The sequence below is a fragment of the Typopeltis vanoorti genome, chromosome 18 (genome assembly GCF_054136105.1).
Source record: "Typopeltis vanoorti isolate ZY-2024b chromosome 18, IOZ_Tvanoo_1.0, whole genome shotgun sequence".
In the NCBI taxonomy this organism is placed as follows: domain Eukaryota; kingdom Metazoa; phylum Arthropoda; class Arachnida; order Uropygi; family Thelyphonidae; genus Typopeltis; species Typopeltis vanoorti.
Genome location: NC_143566.1, coordinates 94,703,776 through 94,723,672, shown reverse-complemented (window position 1 = coordinate 94,723,672; position 19,897 = coordinate 94,703,776). Strand labels below are relative to the sequence as shown.

The 19,897-nt window shown below is 36.1% G+C and overlaps 1 protein-coding gene across 7 annotated transcripts in view; it reads right to left on the bottom strand.

The window, feature by feature from the left end:
• The window catches only part of LOC150096954 (bifunctional FAD diphosphatase/FAD synthase-like), a 71,376-nt gene that overhangs the window by 13,620 nt on the left and 37,859 nt on the right, over nucleotides 1-19,897 (bottom strand). For 3 of the 7 annotated variants that reach the window (XM_090407854.1, XM_090407852.1, XM_090407853.1), the window contains exon 3: nucleotides 14,545-14,808. The exons of 2 other annotated variants lie outside the window; for them this stretch is intronic. In XM_090407854.1, the coding sequence (XP_090263980.1) occupies nucleotides 14,545-14,808 (264 nt within the window). Of the gene's footprint in view, nucleotides 1-7,847; nucleotides 7,971-14,544; nucleotides 14,809-19,897 lie in introns of those variants that run through there. 2 more of the 7 variants (XM_090407851.1, XM_090407850.1) reach the window with 2 other exon arrangements.

The window sequence follows — 19,897 nt, the reverse complement described above, 5'->3', positions numbered from 1 at the left end:
TAATTCATAAGTAGTATAGAAATAGAGTAGTATAGAAGACATGACACAACATAAATAAAAAAAATGAATTTTAATTAGGAAAAGATTTTTGGAAATTTATCTAGTGTTTTTTTCCTTTTTGGGGGGGTGCCAGGGCCCCTTCCCCCCTCTGAGTGTGCCACTGATTCCCCCTTCTCTCATCTGCCACATATCAAACTACCAGGGTGCATAGATCCCACAAGCACCATTACACATGTGGTTTTGTATGTGAGGAAAGCTGTAAGTGATTTATTGATAGATTAAAGGTTTATGTGCTGTTGAAGTTGCAACAGTATTTATGGCTAGACTAAGACTAAAGGTTTATTTTAATAAGAATTTGCAGTTTGCAGCAACAAAAAACAATGTAATTATAACGAATGTCATTATAGCATCTGAAAAGATAAAAATTCCATCGGAATAAATCAGCAAATGAATAGAAATGCAAAAAAGACATTTATAAAATGAATAACAGATAAGTTATGTCATAAAAAAAATTATTCATTGTGGAATTTTGCCCAAGTATCAAGGGCATTTTCAACATGAATGAACTGTAGCATAGACAAAAGCAAATAATGCAGAAAATTACTTGCTTTTATGCTTTTATATTATTATTGTACTAAAATCCTAGCAATGATTATGAAAACAACCTTTAATTAAGATGAGCAGTAAGAAACGACATCTCTTACAGAGGGGATAAACTCGATCCACATCAGATCTATTGAGATTAAGGAAATGCAGCAAAACTTCACCTCTTGTTATATTATCATTCCATGTAGAACTTTGGTCTTAATATGGTACCACAAGAAGTCCATCCACTGAGCTTGCTATTCTCTTTGCTCCAATGATGCCTTATTGAAGTAAAAATATGGTACAGTAAAGCCCTGGCTTTACGATGATTCCAAAAATTATTCTAAATTTTTTGTTTGTTGTAAGTGACATAAATAAATGCTATGTCAGTCACATACATATGTAACTGCTTAAAAACGTTCAGCAATTACATGCATCTACAAGTGGGAAAAAAAAGCAATAATTTGTTATACAATGTGGTCTGAAACTTGACATGTCATATGACTGGTGTATGCATGTACATCAAATCCACTTTCTTGTATAATGATTTCAGTGAGTCAATCATCAAAAACTTACAGAAAAGCTTTCTTCAGTCCCATAAAGATGAAGTTAACTGTATCTTCCATTCCTTATGTCAAAAGCATACTTTAACTCTCCCCAACACAAGGTTAAATTAAATAGTATATTAATGAATAGAATACCACATTAGTACCAGGGGTGTGCCAGTAGTGTCCGGCACCTGTGTGCAAAACTTTAGTTGGTGTCTCTATTTCCCCCCCCACCCCCCAGCCTCAAATAAAAAAATTATTTTAAAAAAACTTTTTTTTTTTTTTTTTTTTAAGTATTTCCTCTTCTTTGACGCCTTTACTATCCTGGTGGCTGTGTGCATCGCACACATATGGCCGGTGCGCCCCTGATTAGTACCATGGGTGAGGTAAAGACTTTTTTCTATGGTTTACACTGGACAACAAAATTTTACAAAAGTCATGTCCCCCATATTGATTTTGTCATTTCATATACATTTCGAGGTGCTGAACACGAAGATAACAATAAAATGCAAAATTGGCTATGGTTTTGTGAGAGATCTGCAATAGTTTCTTATATAATAGAGTAATAAGCTACATATACAGGTCAATGTCTGCTTCTATGTCCAACGTCACTTTACTTGTCACTTGTATAGCTACTCAGGATTATCTCAAAATGTCCAACAGTAGTCAGCCAACATGGAAGTGGACCACTTTCTCTGGTATCGTTTTCCCTTTGTTGCAATTTCCTGATAGAAATGTTCACTCTGCTCATCACTAACCATGTTGCAGTTGTCAGGGAAGAAATCCAAGTGGGAATGGAGTAAGTGTATTTTTAAGGACATACTGCAGCCAAGTTTGTCATACAGAGACAACAAGTCCTCAAAAAGTTCCTTGTAGTTTTCTGTCCTGACATTTCCGAGGAAGTTAGTTGACATCAGATGAAATGCATCCCAAGCTTTTTTCTCATTATTCTGTAGCAAATTGTCAGGCATCTTGTCAATGAAGAGCTCAACATGGGTGAAGGATTATGGTTGCCAATTTAATGTTGCAAAATGTAAGGTTATGTATGGGTTATTATGGTTTATACTATGAATGCTATGTAATCACTATGGATTACATAGCATACATACTACGAGGGTGTATGTATGCTTGAAAGGAGTCAAAACCTTGTTGTCATGGTAGACAGTGGATCTTCCAACAGGACTCAGCCCCTGCACATGAGGACCACACAACAGTGGTTGGAGGTGAATGTGCTGAACCACATATCAGTGGTTCAGTCACCATCTGACTGGCCACCTGGAAGTCCCGATTTGAATCTGCTGGACTTCAATTGTGGTTGGAGCTTAAGAGAGAGTAGCCCGCAAGAAATGTCAACCCAGCATCGCCAGCATTTCCACTGGATGTTGTGCATGAAGGTAAAAGGAAGGCATTTCAAACATTAAGTGCTGCTATATGCACATTATGCATGCAGTTTGTATGTACTGAAAGCTGTAAATGATTTAAAGGTTTATGCATTGTTCAAGTTGTAACAGTATTTATGGCTACACCAGGTACAGCATGGTGCAAAAAAAAAAAAAGTACCGAATAACTACAACGATATATGTTATGGCAGAGGCATAGCTAGAGGGGGGGGGGGTCTGCCCCAGGCAGCACTTTGAACATTTTTGAACTTTTGCAGTTAATTCTAAAATACAGTCTCGAGAACTCAGTTCCAACTATTGTAATACCACAGCGAATTTTCCTCACAATTACTGTAAGTGTTGCTAGTTGTGAGAGGAGTTTTTCTAAATAAATTGATTAAGAATTACCTACATTACTATGAAATAGACTTTGCCAATGTCATCGACGAATTTCCTAACAGAAAAGCAAGAAAAATAATATTTTAGAATGTTGAAATTAAAGTTTTACTTCAAAAATAAACATAGTGTTTTAATTTATTTCCCTATATGTCGTTTTGAGTTTTTGTAGTATTTTTGGTATGTACTGAGAGGGACAGCAAACTCAGGGACCGACCCGGGCAGCAAAAGCTCTAGCTACATCAGTGTTATGGAATTCAGTTATGTCAAAGTTCAGGACTGTTTTTTGCACTATACCATGGTATGTGCACATAACAGATGCCATCGATTATCAGCCTGGTCAGCCAAACTGGTAAGCACTTCCACTGTCCACTTAAGAGATCACAAGTTTGATTTCTGCTGTAGACATGGATATTTATATCTTTGAGCAGAAGGTGAAATTTTGTTGTCCACTGTGATCATGATCCTGCATACGATGCCTGAGGTGGCTCAGAAAAGTTTCATGGTCATAGTTTCTGTTTCTAACCCCTAGCTCCCTTATGGAATGATAGGTCTACAACCTTTTTTGGGTGGGATTCACTTAAAAAAATTGCTATTACAAAAGTGAAAATGACATCCATAATAAAAAGTGGTGTGGCAGAAGTGCAATGGCATATCTAGGGGAGGGTGGTCCACCCCAGGCAGCACTTTGAACCTTTTTGAACTTTTGCAGTTTATTCTAAAATACAGTCTCAAGAACTCAGTTCCAAATATTGTAATATTTGGAACTGAGTTCTTGAGAACAATTGCTGTAAGTGTTGCTAGTTGTGAGAGGAGTTTTTCTAAATTAAAATTGATCAAGAATTACTTACATTACTATGAAATAGACTTTGCCAATGTCATCGACGATTTTGCTAACAGAAAAGCAAGAAATTCCAAAATTTTAGATTCTTTAATTCCAACATTTTAGAATGTTGGAATTAAAAGTTTTACTTCAAAAATAAACATATTGTTTTAATTTATTTTCCTATATGTCATTTTGACTTTTTTTGTAATATTTTAGATGTGTATTGAGAGGGGTGGCAAACTCAGGGACCGCCCCAGGCAGCAAAAGCTCTAGCTATGCCACTAGCTATGGCATGTGAACAATGCAAAGCAATTCTGAAGTAATGTTGAAAATTCCAAAATGTGTGTGAAACAAAAGAACAGTGGAAATGTGAATTTTCAACAGACCTACTTCACAAATAACAATATCAAGAATTTGAGATGCACTCTGAGATGTGCAACAAAGATCTTGGAGACCCTGTTCATCAACTTGAAGAAAATTCTGTTGTGTTATAGTAGCTTACAAAAGCATCAAAAAAATCGATATAATGAGATCCACAAATTGTAGCAACCGTTGTTTGTGGTACTTATACAACGCGGTTTTGATAAAAACACAGTCTACAAAATTGCAGTAATCCTTTATCTTTTGATATATTTTTCATCGCGTGACTTAAAAATCAAATTTTATCTTCGTTAAATTTATGTCTGTCCGTATCGCACATGTAGTCATAAGTAGCAAATTTATGTTAGGGGAAATACCCTTTAGCACGCATTGTTTACCATATAAAGTGTTAATTATTGTTGAACATTGTTTTCATTTTCTGCCAGGAGAACACATTAAAAATCATAAGTATGCTAATCTCAAGCTGAGCACTTTATTTTCTGGTGAGTTACATACAATATGTTATGCTTTTTTATGTAAAAAATTATTTTTATAGTAATGGCCACATAGAGGGCTTTTGCGATATGGTTGAAAACGAAATTAGTGAATTAATTGATGGGGAAATAGATTTAAATGAAGAGAAACTGGTACAATTAATAGATGACGTCGAACCAAATGGCAGAGAAAGTTCTGCCGAAGATTCTGATTATGATGAATCCGTGAAAGAATTCAGTTTAAAGAAATTAGCAGAAGGATTGGACTTGGAAAGAAAGTTAGAAAGTTATTTTAAAGATAATGATCCCTCGATGGAGCGCTCTGGAAAATTCACCAGACAATTGGATATTTGTTTAGCTCCATATTATGAAATTAATAAAAAATTGCAGCATAGTGGTAAGCAAGGTCTTATTACTGGCTTCTTGATAACTAAACCAGCCGAAGTATGCAATGAGAATTATACATATGATGTCCAAGAGATTTCAAGTGATGACGACATCTGGCCACTCGTAAATAAATAAAAATAAAGAACATCTATGAAATGTTCGTTTTAAAGACAGTGATGATGATTAAAATATGCACTTTATTATGTGCAATGAAGTTTATGTACAATTTGTAATTTTATACTATATATTTGTTTCATAGTTTATGTTTTCTTAACTTACATGAATTACAAGAATTAAATAAAAATATATTTTTGTTGGGTAAACAACGATATAAAATATATCATTGTTGTTTATATAATTAAAAAAAAAAATTTCGGAACATAACTCTACTTTTTCTGTGTGATCCGAGTCTCGCATAACACGATTTATATAACGCGGTATTTCTATGGAACCTAACATCCGCGTTATACGAAGGTTATCTGTACTTCATTCTCAATAGTTAAGCAGGTTGGTTGGTTGTTTCGGATTTATCCAAGGCAACTGAAACTATTCACAAATTGATTCCATAAATTAATAGTCACAATACAATTAGCTTTGCCAATGTTCTGCCCATGGATTCCTTTTTATTACTTTTGATTTAGCAGCTAATATGAATGCCAAAAAAAAAAATCATAAGTAAAAAATTATTGTGATTTTAAAAAGCATTTGCTCTTATTTTACAGTTGATTACACTATTTTGTTAATGTTAGTATATATATACTCAATTCTGCTAATTCATTTACTAAATATCGTAGTGATTGAACAAGCATTTCAAGATCTCCCATACCCAGTGCTTTAACATATTGAATTTTGCTATTAATCAATTCTACCAAAGCAATTTGGGTTCAGTCTTCACTTTTACAAGAATGACTGCAAGAATCAGTCAGGGAAACTAGATCATCAAGGGAGGAATGGGGAAAGTGTTTGAAAGTTCAGCTATGGTATGCAAATGTGATAAAGATATGAATGTCTTTGAACATGGTCATGTATATGGTGAAGGGGTGGAAAAATATGCTTTGGGTTTAGACCTTTTAAGTATGTCTGGGGAGGAAAAAGAGAAAATTCTAGAACACGACCAAATAGATTGCATATCTAATTATAAGAATAGGCTTGGTGGTAATTTATTATGTCTATATGCATATTACATTAGTGAGGTTATGCTATAAGAAACTAAAGAGGCAAATTAAAGAATCTTGGTGTATTGGTGGATAGAAATTTAAAGTTCAAAGGTCACATAGCAAAAGTTGCAAATACAACTCAGAGGATAATTGCAATGTTGAAGCGAACCTTGACATGCAAGGATAAGGAAGTTATTTTGCCTCTTTATAAGGCTTTGATAAGACCATACCTGGATTATTGTGCGCAGATTTGGTCTTACAGGTTCCAAGGGGATAAAGAAGCTGTGGAACGGGTGCAAAGGGGATTGCAGACTCTGGTTAACAGGAGAAAGAGAGGTGATATGATAGAGGTGTATAAACTTTTGAATGGGTGTTATAGGATATCAACTGATGAAATTTTTCGTTATATGGAAGGTGGGGAGAGAACATGGTGGCATTCATGGAAGTTAAGTTTGTTCGCAGTCAAGAAAGGTGTAAGAGCTACATTTTGCTCCCAGAGGTCAGTGAACAAGTGGAATAATTTGCCCTTAGGGGTAGTGAGTGCAATCTAGTGTGAATGAATTTAAGGGAAGGTATGATAGTTGGTTGGGTGATTTATAGCTTCCCTCGATGAGGCCTTGACTCCCTGGAGGTCTCAGATAATAATAATAATGACGATTTCACCCCCATTCCTCAGGCTGACTTGCACTTTTAGTCTTTCCTTGTACAAACATATCACATGTACAGCTTTTCCAATTTAAAAAAAAAAAAAACTTTGGTATCCATGCATCTCTGCCATCTGGAATATAATTCTACATACCACTCATGGACTACAACCTTCAGTTATTCAAATAAAAATAGTTCTCTCTTTTTAATACCTTTACCACAAACAGTAGTAATGTGTTCTAATTTTGCTAATTCTCCATGTGTGGAATTTAAAAAATAATATAAATAAACTATTTCTAAACACTTTTTATAACCATTCCTAAAAGTGGCTGTGACACAATGTAAATGCTAACTTATTATACAGTATATCAAATTGCATATTTTCCCTGAAAGAAATGAATGCTGGGTACGCAAGTAAAACTGTAGTTTATTGAATGTCTGATTATTTAGTATGGTTTCACAGTGATACAGTACATTATTTAAGTATGAATGCAATCACTGTTGCATTCATACTAGATAACTCAGGTTGTAAACCAGTTGTATACAAGCATTTTGATTCCCCTCAGCAAATAATTACTTACCCCCCCCCCCCCCCACTCCTACACCACATGCTTTGGATTCACTTCTTTTGTATCATGGTCATATCACACAGAATGTTATTATTTACACACCTGTGGAAAAAGACCAAGTATGCTTATGCTAGCAAAACAGTGATACTCTGATCTTATTATAAGTGAAAATATTTTTTGTACCATTATTATATTGGCTGTAATAGAAAAACACCAGCAAAAATCATATTGCCATATTTTTCCGTGTATAAGAAACCCCACGTATAAGACGAACCCTACTTTTTCGAACCTCCAAAATTAAGAAATCAATATTTTAAACATTTCCACTGTCTAATCATACAGTGGGAGGAGGTTCAAACTGTCTCCCTGAAGCTTTATTTCCATGTTCTTTTGCATAAGTGATGACTTTTAACTTAAATATTGAAGAATATGACAATCGTTTTTTATTTTTGGACATTATTATGGGCTAGTGCTCAAAATATTGTTAATGCATTAACTTACCCTGCCAATGAGTTGCAGACATATGAATGCTTTCAGAGTTCGGATTGGTTTATTCAGAATTAGTCGTTAATGATGTCAATCGACAGAGTTAACAAAGGCTAGTGATTGGCGGAAGCCTTTTCACGGAGACAAGGTACTGGCAGTTTCACCACGGCAACAGCATGTCTCTCAACCGGTTATTTCCATGTATAAGATGATCCCCAATATTTGGTCTAAATATTTTAGAAAAAAGTATCATCTTATAAATGGAAAAATACAGTATATACAGTAGTACCAGCCCATTATATTATTATTTTTTTATTGTAACGACACAGTATGTATGTGTGTCCTATTCCACAACGGGTCTTGGAGGTGTCAAATAATAATAAATTTGGACCTCTAGCTAAAGACTCATCATGGAAAGCCCACTAACATGACACATTAATTATTAACATAACACTTACCATATCTCTCAAATTCATTCACTGATAGAGTATTCAGAATGCCACTCATTCACCACTCTCCAAGCAAAAAAACTAGTCCTCACACACCTTGTGAGCTACACTTACACAACTTTCAATGGTAACCCCTTGTCCTTGTCTATCTTCTCTTATATTGGAAAATTTCTTTAACATCTCCTCTAAAAAACTACTTCCATAACTTATACATTTCTATCATATCCTCCTGTTTCTGCCTATCAGCTTTGTATGTACTTAATGTACAAATCTTCAGTATAGTTGTGTAGGACATACACCATAGATCAGTCACTCACCTGTGAATATTCTCTAACGCTTCTATATCCTCAAGAAACCCAGATGATCAAATTAGTCCCCACATGCCATATCAAAGGTTTACAAATGAGTTATTTGTAACTTCGTTTGTAAGTGATGGTGGACAGGTAACTTCAATTTCCCTGAAGCCTCATCAATTTCTTTCAGTTCAATTCCATCAATGCAATAATATGAAACTTGTAATCTTTTCATCCCAAAGTGTATAAATTTTCTCTGCCAAATTTATAAAATTTGGCAGAGATTTATAAATGTATAAATCTCTGCCAAATTAAAATGACAATTATCCTTTGCTCACACTCCCAGCTCATCTAAATCACCTTGCCTTCAAATTTACACAAACATTCCATGTGGCATCTTGTGAAATGTCTTTACAAAGTCATTACTGAGTAAATTACTAATTATTAAAGCGAGTAAATTACCACTCACTTTAATTTCAAATGTGAGGGTAGGTTAGGGGTTGGATAATCCAGAAATCCTGCTTTAGAGAACAAATATGGTACACCATTTTCAAGCTTACTTCCAACAACAAGATGGTCTCAACACCTGGTGATGAGCCTCATCTACCAGCAAAATAATTAACAGACATCCAAGCTAACATGGGATTCAAACTTGCAGCTTGTTGATCAGAGAGTGGAGATGCTGTTCATAGATGAACAATGCTAATAACAATGATAAAAATATGCCTCCTTATCTAAATTTCTAATAGCAAACATAAGTGCACTAACATAATCAAAACAACATTTATCCCTGTGCAGTTGCGTTGAGCAAAGTTTGAGAAAGCACAGGTACGTATCAGTCCTACAAAGGAGAGATTTCAGAACTGATATTACAGTGTTATAATATAATATTACAATTTAAATTATACATATTTGGTCATTTTATAATAGAAATACAATTTCATTAATACAGACCAGTTTACAATAAAACTTATATTAAAACCTACCAGTTTCGCCAGCAAACTGTCTGGCTTTTTCAAGGTGTTTACGGAGATATGAAAACTAGTAAATGCAAATTGAAAGGAACATAAAAAAACGTTGTAAACCAACTAGTAGCTATGGTTATACGTTTCGCGTGACAGAGAGGACTTATTGTTCTTATTCATTATCACGCATTCATTTCAGACGTGTAATGTGATTACTGGCTAGCTGTAGTTCAGATTGATTGAGAGAGAGGATCAAGTTTTTCCACAAACTGTTTAGAATTACACCCTGATTTCTGTTGAGGTTTCCACCATTTATTGACACTATTGTGGCTTCCTTAAATAAACGATGCCTATAGTCGTCATCGAGATATGGCATGGAGCTGTTTTGCCAATCTATCGTGTGTACGTACAGAAATGATGTGCTAAGCCGGAAGAGATGCTTCTGTTGCGGTTTACATCACTAACATGTTCTTTTTGTCTAATTTCTAAACTTTGTGAAGTTTGTCCGATGTAGGCAAGACCACAGGAACAGGGAATGTAATTAATATACTCCTGGATATTTGTAGAATGGCACTTTATCTTTTGGGGATCATAAAACTTGTCTGATGTTGGTGGTTGGTTTGAAGACCACTCTGATGTTATGGGCTCTTAGTATTCTTGCTATTTGATAAGAAATTGACTTGATGAAAGGTATCACTACAGTAGAAATGTGCTGACAGTGGGATTCTTCTTGTCTGGGGTTGTCATTGTACTTAGATTGGCAAAACAGCTCCATGCCATATCTCGATGACGACTACAGGCATCGTTTATTTAAGGAAGCCACAATAGTGTCAATAAATGGTGGAAACCTCAACAGAAATCAGGGTGTAATTCTAAACAGTTTGTGGAAAAACTTGATCCTCTCTCTCAATCAATCTGAACTACAGCTAGCCAGTAATCACATTACACGTCTGAAACGAATGCGTGATAATGAATAAGAACAATAAGGCCTCTCTGTCACGCGAAACGTGTAACCATAGCTACTAGTTGGTTTACAACGTTTTCATATCTCCGTAAACACCTTGAAAAAGCCAGACAGTTTGCTGGCGAAACTGGTAGGTTTTAATATAAGTTTTATTGTAAACTGGTCTGTATTAATAAAATTGTATTTCTATAATATTACAGTGTTATGTTTCTACTCTGAAGTCACTGGCTGGGTGTTGCTGTTTTGTCCTTTGAAGAGTCTTGGATGTTTCCAAGTGCTCCTTGAACTGCTTTGGCTACGTCGATAATTTTGGTTGTATAGAGCTGTTGTTCAGGATTAGGATCTATTTCTTGCAAGGCTGCTATAATTGCTGGACAGGTAAAGATGTGAGTGGTGTCAGTTCAGTATTGGGACAGTTGTTGCAGTTTCTATATGTTCTTGTATCATCTGTATTGATCTTCATTCCTCTATAATGTCCTGTTCGTAGCTTGCTATCATGATGGAGGTCTTTCTGTCAGCATTGATTTCAGGAATTTGATGTTGTATCACTGATTTCAGTGGAATTAGTTTAGCTTTTGCTAGTGCATTAGCATCAGCAAGTTTCTTGGTTGAGTTCTCTGGACTCTTTTGTTAATTTATCAGCTGCTTCATTGTAATCAATGCCTACATGAGCAGGAATCCATTGTAAAATGCAACTTTTTCCTAAACACTTTAGTTGATTTAAGAGTTTATGGGTGTCTTGTGTGAGCTTGGTATTGCCATTTTTGATTGCCTCCATAGCTGATCTTGAGTCACTGCAGGGGTAAATTCTCCATGCTTGCTGTGCAAGCTCATTAGTCGAAAAAGAAGTAATATTTATTTGTTAATAAATGCATGCATTTATAAGCATTCCATTTAGGCTTTTATTTTTGTAGACAGAAAACGTCTTAAGCTTGCGCAGCAATAATTGAGCTTTGCGTTGTGTATCGAAGGCCGATGCTTGCTCGTCTAGTCAAAGCTACCTTGACTTGCTCAGTTGTAGGGGCTTCCAGGTCCTCACAGCAGCACTGTGATTTCATGCTTGCGCATAGCCATTTCACTCTGTTGCTTAAACACAGGCCATACGCAGTCAATGTAGCTCTAGCCAGTAAGCTTCAGCCAGCTTTTACAAGTGTGCATGATGCTTGGGAAAATTAAGTTACAACCAACTTTTTATGACGATGTTATTGACCAGTTCATAAAGAAGAACCTTAGGGTAGAATTTGTATTCAAGTAGCTAAATTGAAAAAGATAGCATATCATTTGTAAAATAAATGTTGTATTTGTATGATTAAATGTACAGAAATTTCTAAATATATAGTTTTAAATGGTCAGCAATTCATTATTCTGCTAATCAGACTTCAATCACACCTCTCGCTCCCTGAATGATAAAAAGAGCAAGCGTGAATTTCAAGACCAGATTGTTGAGATGATGATAATTTTAAGTAGGCTTCGAGTGCTTTATTTATTGCGTAAAGTTCGATGGTAAAATTGGAAACAATTCTCCCGGCAAACTTTACTGGTAAGGTTTAGATTTATGGAGATGTTTGGAGGTAAAGGAGTGGAAAATAGAGGTTATTTGTTTATGTGGGCATTTAGCTGATCAAGACCTATTTCCTTCCTGATAGTGTCAGGAAGGAAATAGGTCTTGATCAGCTAAATGTCCACATAAACAAAGAACCTCTATTTTCCAGTCTTTTACCTTCAAATACCTCCATATGAAGAGTCACTGGCTGATAACTTTAAGATAAGAACTTATCTATCCACATACTGAAAAATACGATAATAAAATTAATTATCTTCTCCAATAATGAAGATCATTCCTGGTCTCTTGATCTCAATCCCAATGAGAATGTGTGAGATGTATCAAATACATCCATTATTATGATCATAATGGTGTCACCATGGAGTCAGAAGACTCATTGCAGGCTTCTCTAGGGAATTCAAAAACATACTGAAGGATGGCCCTTCTATGTCACACAGAGTTTATACAGTTATATTACTCCTTAAATGTATTCAATGAAAATATACTTACATCATCCAGTGGTAGCCCATTCCACATATCACAAAAAGAACCTGAACAAGAAGCTCTTATAATAAATTTAGTTTAATCCTTTATCCAAGTGTGAGCAAACAAAGTTTGCGCCTGAAAGTATCTTCAGGACTGGGGTAAAGTGATACAACACCAGGGCAACTCGTTGCAAAGGTGTAGCAAGCTACCAACACTCCTGCCTCAGTATCTCCTTTAATGCAAAACACATCTCCTTGCGGATATGTCTACTGTTATGCATTAAGGGAAGGGCCACTACCCAGACTAGTTTCGACCTTTATTGAGGTCTCTTCAGTGGGAGCCAGGCCCAAGCTGAGATACCAAGCAGAAGTGTTCGCAGGTCATCTACACCTATAGGAGTTGCCAAATGGTGTGCCACCTTTTTTAATAAATTACTCTGGATTTAGAGAAAGAAAACTTTGTTTGCTCACACTTGGATAAAGGATTAAACTAAATTTATTATACTCTAACCAAGTGAAAAATAAACTTTCAACATCTTTCTCTAAATCCAGAGTAATTTATTAAAAAAGGTGGCACACCATTTGGCAACTCCTATAGGTGTAGATGACCTGCGAACACTTCTGCTTGGTATCTCAGCTTGGGCCTGGCTCCCACTGAAGAGACCTCAATAAAGGTCGAAACTAGTCTGGGTAGTGGCCCTTCCCTTAATGCATAACAGTAGACATATCCGCAAGGAGATGTGTTTTGCATTAAAGGAGATACTGAGGCAGGAGTGTTGGTAGCTTGCTACACCTTTGCAACGAGTTGCCCTGGTGTTGTATCACTTTACCCCAGTCCTGAAGATACTTTCAGGCGCAAACTTTGTTTGCTCACACTTGGATAAAGGATTAAACTAAATTTATTATACTCTAACCAAGTGAAAAATAAACTTTCAACATCTTTCTCTAAATCCAGAGTAATTTATTAAAAAAGGTGGCACACCATTTGGCAACTCCTATAGGTGTAGATGACCTGCGAACACTTCTGCTTGGTATCTCAGCTTGGGCCTGGCTCCCACTGAAGAGACCTCAATAAAGGTCGAAACTAGTCTGGGTAGTGGCCCTTCCCTTAATGCATAACAGTAGACATATCCGCAAGGAGATGTGTTTTGCATTAAAGGAGATACTGAGGCAGGAGTGTTGGTAGCTTGCTACACCTTTGCAACGAGTTGCCCTGGTGTTGTATCACTTTACCCCAGTCCTGAAGATACTTTCAGGCGCAAACTTTGTTTGCTCACACTTGGATAAAGGATTAAACTAAATTTATTATACTCTAACCAAGTGAAAAATAAACTTTCAACAAGAAGCTCTTGTTCAGGTTCTTTTTGTGATATGTGGAATGTTTTTCTCTTACTCTCTCTCTCTCTCTCTCTCCAAGAGAGAGAGAGAGAGAGAGTGAGAGAGAGAGAATTTGCCATGAGCTGCAAGTCATTTTGTATTTTATCATGTACGATTCCCTTACCAATTTATATGTCTACCACATTTCCTCTCTTCCATCCGTTTCTCAAACTTAAAGGTATAGTTCCTCAATCTATCCTCATATGCATAATCATATAGGCCAGACATCTCTCGAGTATACTCCAATGGATATTTTCAACAGTATTTCCACATAATGCAAGTGACCATATCCGAGCACAACAGTCCAGATATGGCTTTATCAAAGCTCCGTAAAGTGAAAGAATAACTTCCTACTGCAAGTTAGTGTTCTCTTCAATACGGCAGTTATCTAATGTGATGATTCTGTCACTTGGTTCCTAAACTTTAACTCTCTGCCATCACTTAAAGCAAATCTCAGACTTGCTGCAAGTGATCTGTGACAAAATCTGCATTTTATGTAGATATATCTATACCCATACTTTTTTAATATGCTGAAATGCTCAAAACTCATTGCTCTATACTCATTGTTCATACTGTGAAAAAACAACTTAAAACTCAGATTATATTTAGATCATATAAGAAAAGATCTTCATTTACCCTTTGTCATAGAGTGAACAGTATGGAACTTCCAAAACACGAAGAAATGTCCAGATATCATGATAACTCCACTGCAATAAGGGACTAACTCTCATCATTGATGGCCATCCAGGATCTGTGGGCTGAAAAGGTTGTAAGCACGAAGAATTTGGATCCGTGTGCCTTGTTCCCATTAGAACAGCTTTTATTTCAGGATATTCGTTATGAAGCTTCCACAGAGAATCTTTGATTGGAGCATTATATGTGATCAGCTCTAAATTATAACTTAGAAAAGTATTACAAATAAAAATTAACTCATACGAATTCTTTCAAAAATGTTAGAAAATACAGTTTTACAAAGTTTTACTGAAAAGCTTATCTTGGTAATAAGTATGTAGCTATTTAAATTATTAAAACAAAATGTTATATTCTTTTTAGAAGATTTCACTGTTATCATTCTGAAAAAAGGAACATTGTAGACATTCTTCCTAGGTCAAACCTGTGGAAGGCATAGTTAGGAATTGCAAAATTGTTGACAATGTTCAGTTGACCTGCAAGAACCCATGTTGTTTCCCATCTCTCTGTTTCTCTCCTCATTCTCCAAACTTCTAATTAATGTATTAACCCATCTTGTTGCCTAGTACTCACTTTTATCAACCAGCATCATGAGGCACCCAATCACAACTAATATTCTAGCTCTTTTTATTCTTTGGTTGTCTACAAGACATAACCAAATTAAACAATAAAAAAAAGTGTTTATTTCATGTTAACTGTGTACTCTGGGTTGTGCTTATCTCACTTTTATGGTGCTACTACCCCTCTAGGGAAAGTAAAAAAAAGAACACACACACATTTTTTTAAATTTTATTTCACTCTCCTACTGTCGTGAACTATAATGTATGTGTAATAAAATAACTGATTGACAAACTGTCTCCATGTGGAATTTATACCAGACTTAAATGTTTAATATTTCACTATGATAATTCTGATCACTACCTAGTTGATTTTATTGTCTTGGAAATATCAAGAGAAACCACACCATATTCTCCAAATCTTTCCATGGCCTGTATCCAATAGTGGATATCATTAGTGAGTAGGTCTACTATAATAAGAGACTGGCAGAATCCATATTGGTGATCACTAATTAACTAACAGGTATCTAGGCAGTGAAGATGCTGGTTTTTGACAACATTCTCCATCACTTTTCTGAATACTGAGGTGAGGGCAATGGAACAATAGTGTGATGGCTGGTTCTTATCTCACTTTTTAGATAACAGACTGAATAAAAGATTGCTATGTTATTGGATAGATGCCAGATGAGTAGGATAGTTGTAAAGACAACACAAGATGTGTGTGTGTGTGTGTGTTAGTTCTGAAGCACAAGTGCTTAGCACAATATGAGGGATCCTATGGAGACAAGAGGTCTTAGTAGTTTCAAAACTGTTGAGTATTCTGATGTCATTCTGTCAAAAGATCACAGGGCGGTCTGTAGAACAGTAGTACAGAGATTAGTCTTGATTGTTTAAACAAGAGTTGGAGGAAAGGACTGATACCACGAGGCCCATCTTAACTTTAGTAGATGTATGTTGCCATTGTTCGAGAGAGAGAAGTAGAAACAGTAATAAAGAAGTTTTGCTCAACAGTCTTGGCAAGGAATCAGAAAGCTAGATTGCCATTTAAGCAGGAGGCAAACTTAGTACATCTGGTTCTTACAAAGTCTGCTTTAGAGTTGCAGCACTGAAATAATTCTTACAGACATGGATGGTTAAGCCCCATATTCTCATCCTTTATATAAGTCTTTGTTCTCCAAGAAGGTGGCAAAGTTGATCAACAGGAAAACTAACCATATTGCAACAGGATTAATAAAAATCTCTATTATAATTTTTATCTAGATTAAAGGTTGAAAGAGTTACAAATTATCAACACATCCAAAATTTGTTCTGAAAAGACCATTAGCACGAGATTGACATCACCAACAAATGGCACTCATGACTTCTGGTTTATCATTTTTATATGAATCTCACCCACAAAAGGTTGTAAAAACCTATCATACAAAATATAGTGGCTGAAGTAAGGTTATTACTCCACGATCCCATGGAGTCAAAGACTCATCTAGGAGGTCCTTTTATCATACACACAGCTCATCACACCAACACACTCAAATTTTCTGCAGACACCACACTCTCAGGCAAGGCATTCCAATCATTCACAACTCTACATGCAAAAAAAACCTGCTTCTCACTCCCTTACTCACACCCTCTTCATACAGTTTCCAGGGATGACCTCTGGTTCGGCCCTGATCTCCCACTGTTTTCTGTAGAACCTCTCCAACATTGAACCTATAACAACCCCCTTACTAACTTGTAGGTCAGTATCATATCTCCAATCTTCCTCCTATTCACTAGACTCTGTAAATTTCATCTTCTCAATCTTTCCTTATATTCGACATTCCAGAGGTCAGAAACTGCCTTAGTAGGTCACCTCTGGACCCTTTCCAACATCTTTTCGTCCTTTTGAAAACCAGGTGATCAAATCTGTGCACATTTGTCCATGTGTGGCTTATACAATGGAACAAGAATCTCCTATTTCTACAAGTCTGTGTCCTCCACATCATTCCCAGAAGTCTTTGTGTTGTCTTCACAATTTTGGCAATGTGTCTCCTAAATTTCAGATCCTTATCCACTATCACCCCAAGATCTCTTATTTCCTCTGCTTCTAACAATATATCCCCACCAAGCATAAATTCTACATCCCATCTTTGTTTCCCAAAATTTAAATTACATTTTGCAACATTTAACTTGCATCCCCATTCCTGTGCCCAATCACTCAATTTATTCATCTTCTTGTAAAGCCACATCTTCTCTACTCTTCATAGTTCATCCCAGTGGCGCACTCAAAATTTAAGCTTGGAGGGGGCCGAGTACTCAAGATTTAATCTTGGGGGGGGGGGGGGGCAAATTGAGTAGACGATTTGAGAATACACACTACGCATTCCATTAGAGCTATGATTGAGCATCTGCAGTGATCGCCAATACATGATACCTGTGATCTCTTCTGGCTCGGCTCAGGCAAACGAAGTAGCGCACAAATACTACTTCGTTCGCCTTGCGTTCACAGCGGCCGTGATTCCTGAGTGCTATAGGGTATTCCCACCTTATGTGGCTGCTAATTCATAAGTAGCATAGAAATAGAACACACGACACAACATAAATTTTTTTAAAAAAATGAATTTTAATTAGGAAAAGATTTTTGGAAATTTTTCTAGTGTTTTTTCCCATTTTCCTTTGGCGGGGAAGGGGGGGCGCAGAGCTCCTTTGCCCCCTCCCTGGGTGCATAAGTTAAATAGAAACAAAACATGGAAATATTTCAAGCAACTTCAAGTCTCCATTAACCACTCAAATGGCCACACACACACATAATATATCATCATCATCATCATCACACTTTTCAAGGATTTAGGCCTAGAGTGGCCAGTTCCGGCCTTAGAAGTCATCCTTGAATCTCTTTAGAGACGTCCTGGTTTTCTTTTCCTAATGGTTTGTAATTTAAGGTTTGTTTTGGTAATCTTTCTGTTTTCAATTCTTTCAATGTGTTCCATCCATTTCTGTTTATATTTTTTAATTTTTTTCTATTACTGATTCCTGGTTTAATTCTTTCATAATTTCTTCATTTCTTTTGTGATCAAATAGAGTATACTTTGCAGTTTTTCTCATAAACTTTATTTCAGCTGTTAATCTTTGTCTTTTTTGTTTTCTTGTCTAGATTTTGCCCCCAGGACTGGTGGGGTTAATGTATTGTATACTTTTAATCTGGTTTGTTTTTGAACTAGGTTAGGTTTAAATATAGAGTTAATTACACCTGTTGTTTTTAAAAAGTTTGCACTTTTTAGGTTTATATCTTTTTTCATATGTAATCATACATCCTAGGTAGTTAAATGAATTCACCTGTTCTAAAATCTTGTTATCTATTACTATTTTAGTTCTTATTGGATCTTGTCCTTTAAAGGCCATTGTTTTTGACTTTTCTGTTGATATTATCATTCCGTAATCTTTGGCTATTTCATTTAAATTTAAAATAACTTTCTGTAAGTTATCTTCAGAATTTGTCTATACATGATCGTCCTTTTCTAAATCCATTTTGTACTTCTGAAATAGGAGCCTCTGTAGCTCAGTCAATATAGACGAAGCCCTTGGTCAGAAAGACCTGCGTTTGATTCCTGCCAGTGACATGAAGAGCCTTTTTTTTGTTCTCTTTCGACAAAAGCCGATTTAGCCTGTCTCAAATGGAGGTAGGTTTTTTTTTTTTTTCACCCAGAAAGTCAGGTTTTTCGTCCTCCAGAACAGGCAAACCAGTCCTGTGAACACACATGGATTACACCCATGAATACTATGTTCCAGCCATAGGTCTGATTCATCAACTATATCCCAGTCTCCGAGCCCGAATAAAATGTGTGTGTGTGTGGGGGGGAAGGAGCAATGGTGAACTACCCTGGAAAAATATCGCCAGAAATACTTTATGGCAAGAGCACTTGCCTACGAAGTTTACCCAAAAGTGAGATACGAATGAAAAGGATTAAACCACCACCACTTCTAAAATAAAGCTTTTGGAATATTATATTAATTTGTTATTTAAAATTCTGCTGTATATTTTGTAACAGGAATTTAGAATGCTTATACCTCTATAATTTATAGCATCATCTCTACTACCTTTTTTAAAGATAGAAATCACTATTGCTTTTTTTTCCATTTTATTGTTGGGTAATTTGTTGGATAGATTAGTTACTTGTTGAATATATATACAGGGTGTTCGGGATAAATTTGACAGTTTCGTAAGGAAAAAGAAAATCTTCTTTGTATCTATTAAATTTAATGAATTGACAAAAAAACATTACAGGCAGAGTTTATTACAATACTATCAACAAGATTTACTCAAAATAACCACCATTAGCATCGATCACAGCTTCAATTCTGCTTCGGAACCTCGAACAAGCTGATGCTACAGTCTCCCTGGGAAGGGCCGCAAAAACTGTTTTAATTTTATCCATTAACTGGGCTTTTGTATTACTGGAAGTGCGATTGGTGTCTTTTTCAACTGCGCCCCATACAAAATAATCCATGGGGTTAAGGTCTGGGCAGTTTGGAGGCCAAACATTTGGACTGGTGAAGTCGTAGAAATTTTCAGACAACCATTTTTGACTTTTCCCAGAGGTGTGGCAAGGGGCCGAATCCTGCTGCCATACATACGGCCTACCATTGCCTACCCTTGTTATCCAGGGCTTGACTACAGTTAGCAACTCCACGAACAAAGCCCGAATTCCAATGCCAGGGTTCTTCAACACCTGTTCCTGCAGATTTGCGAGGAATTCTGCTGTACG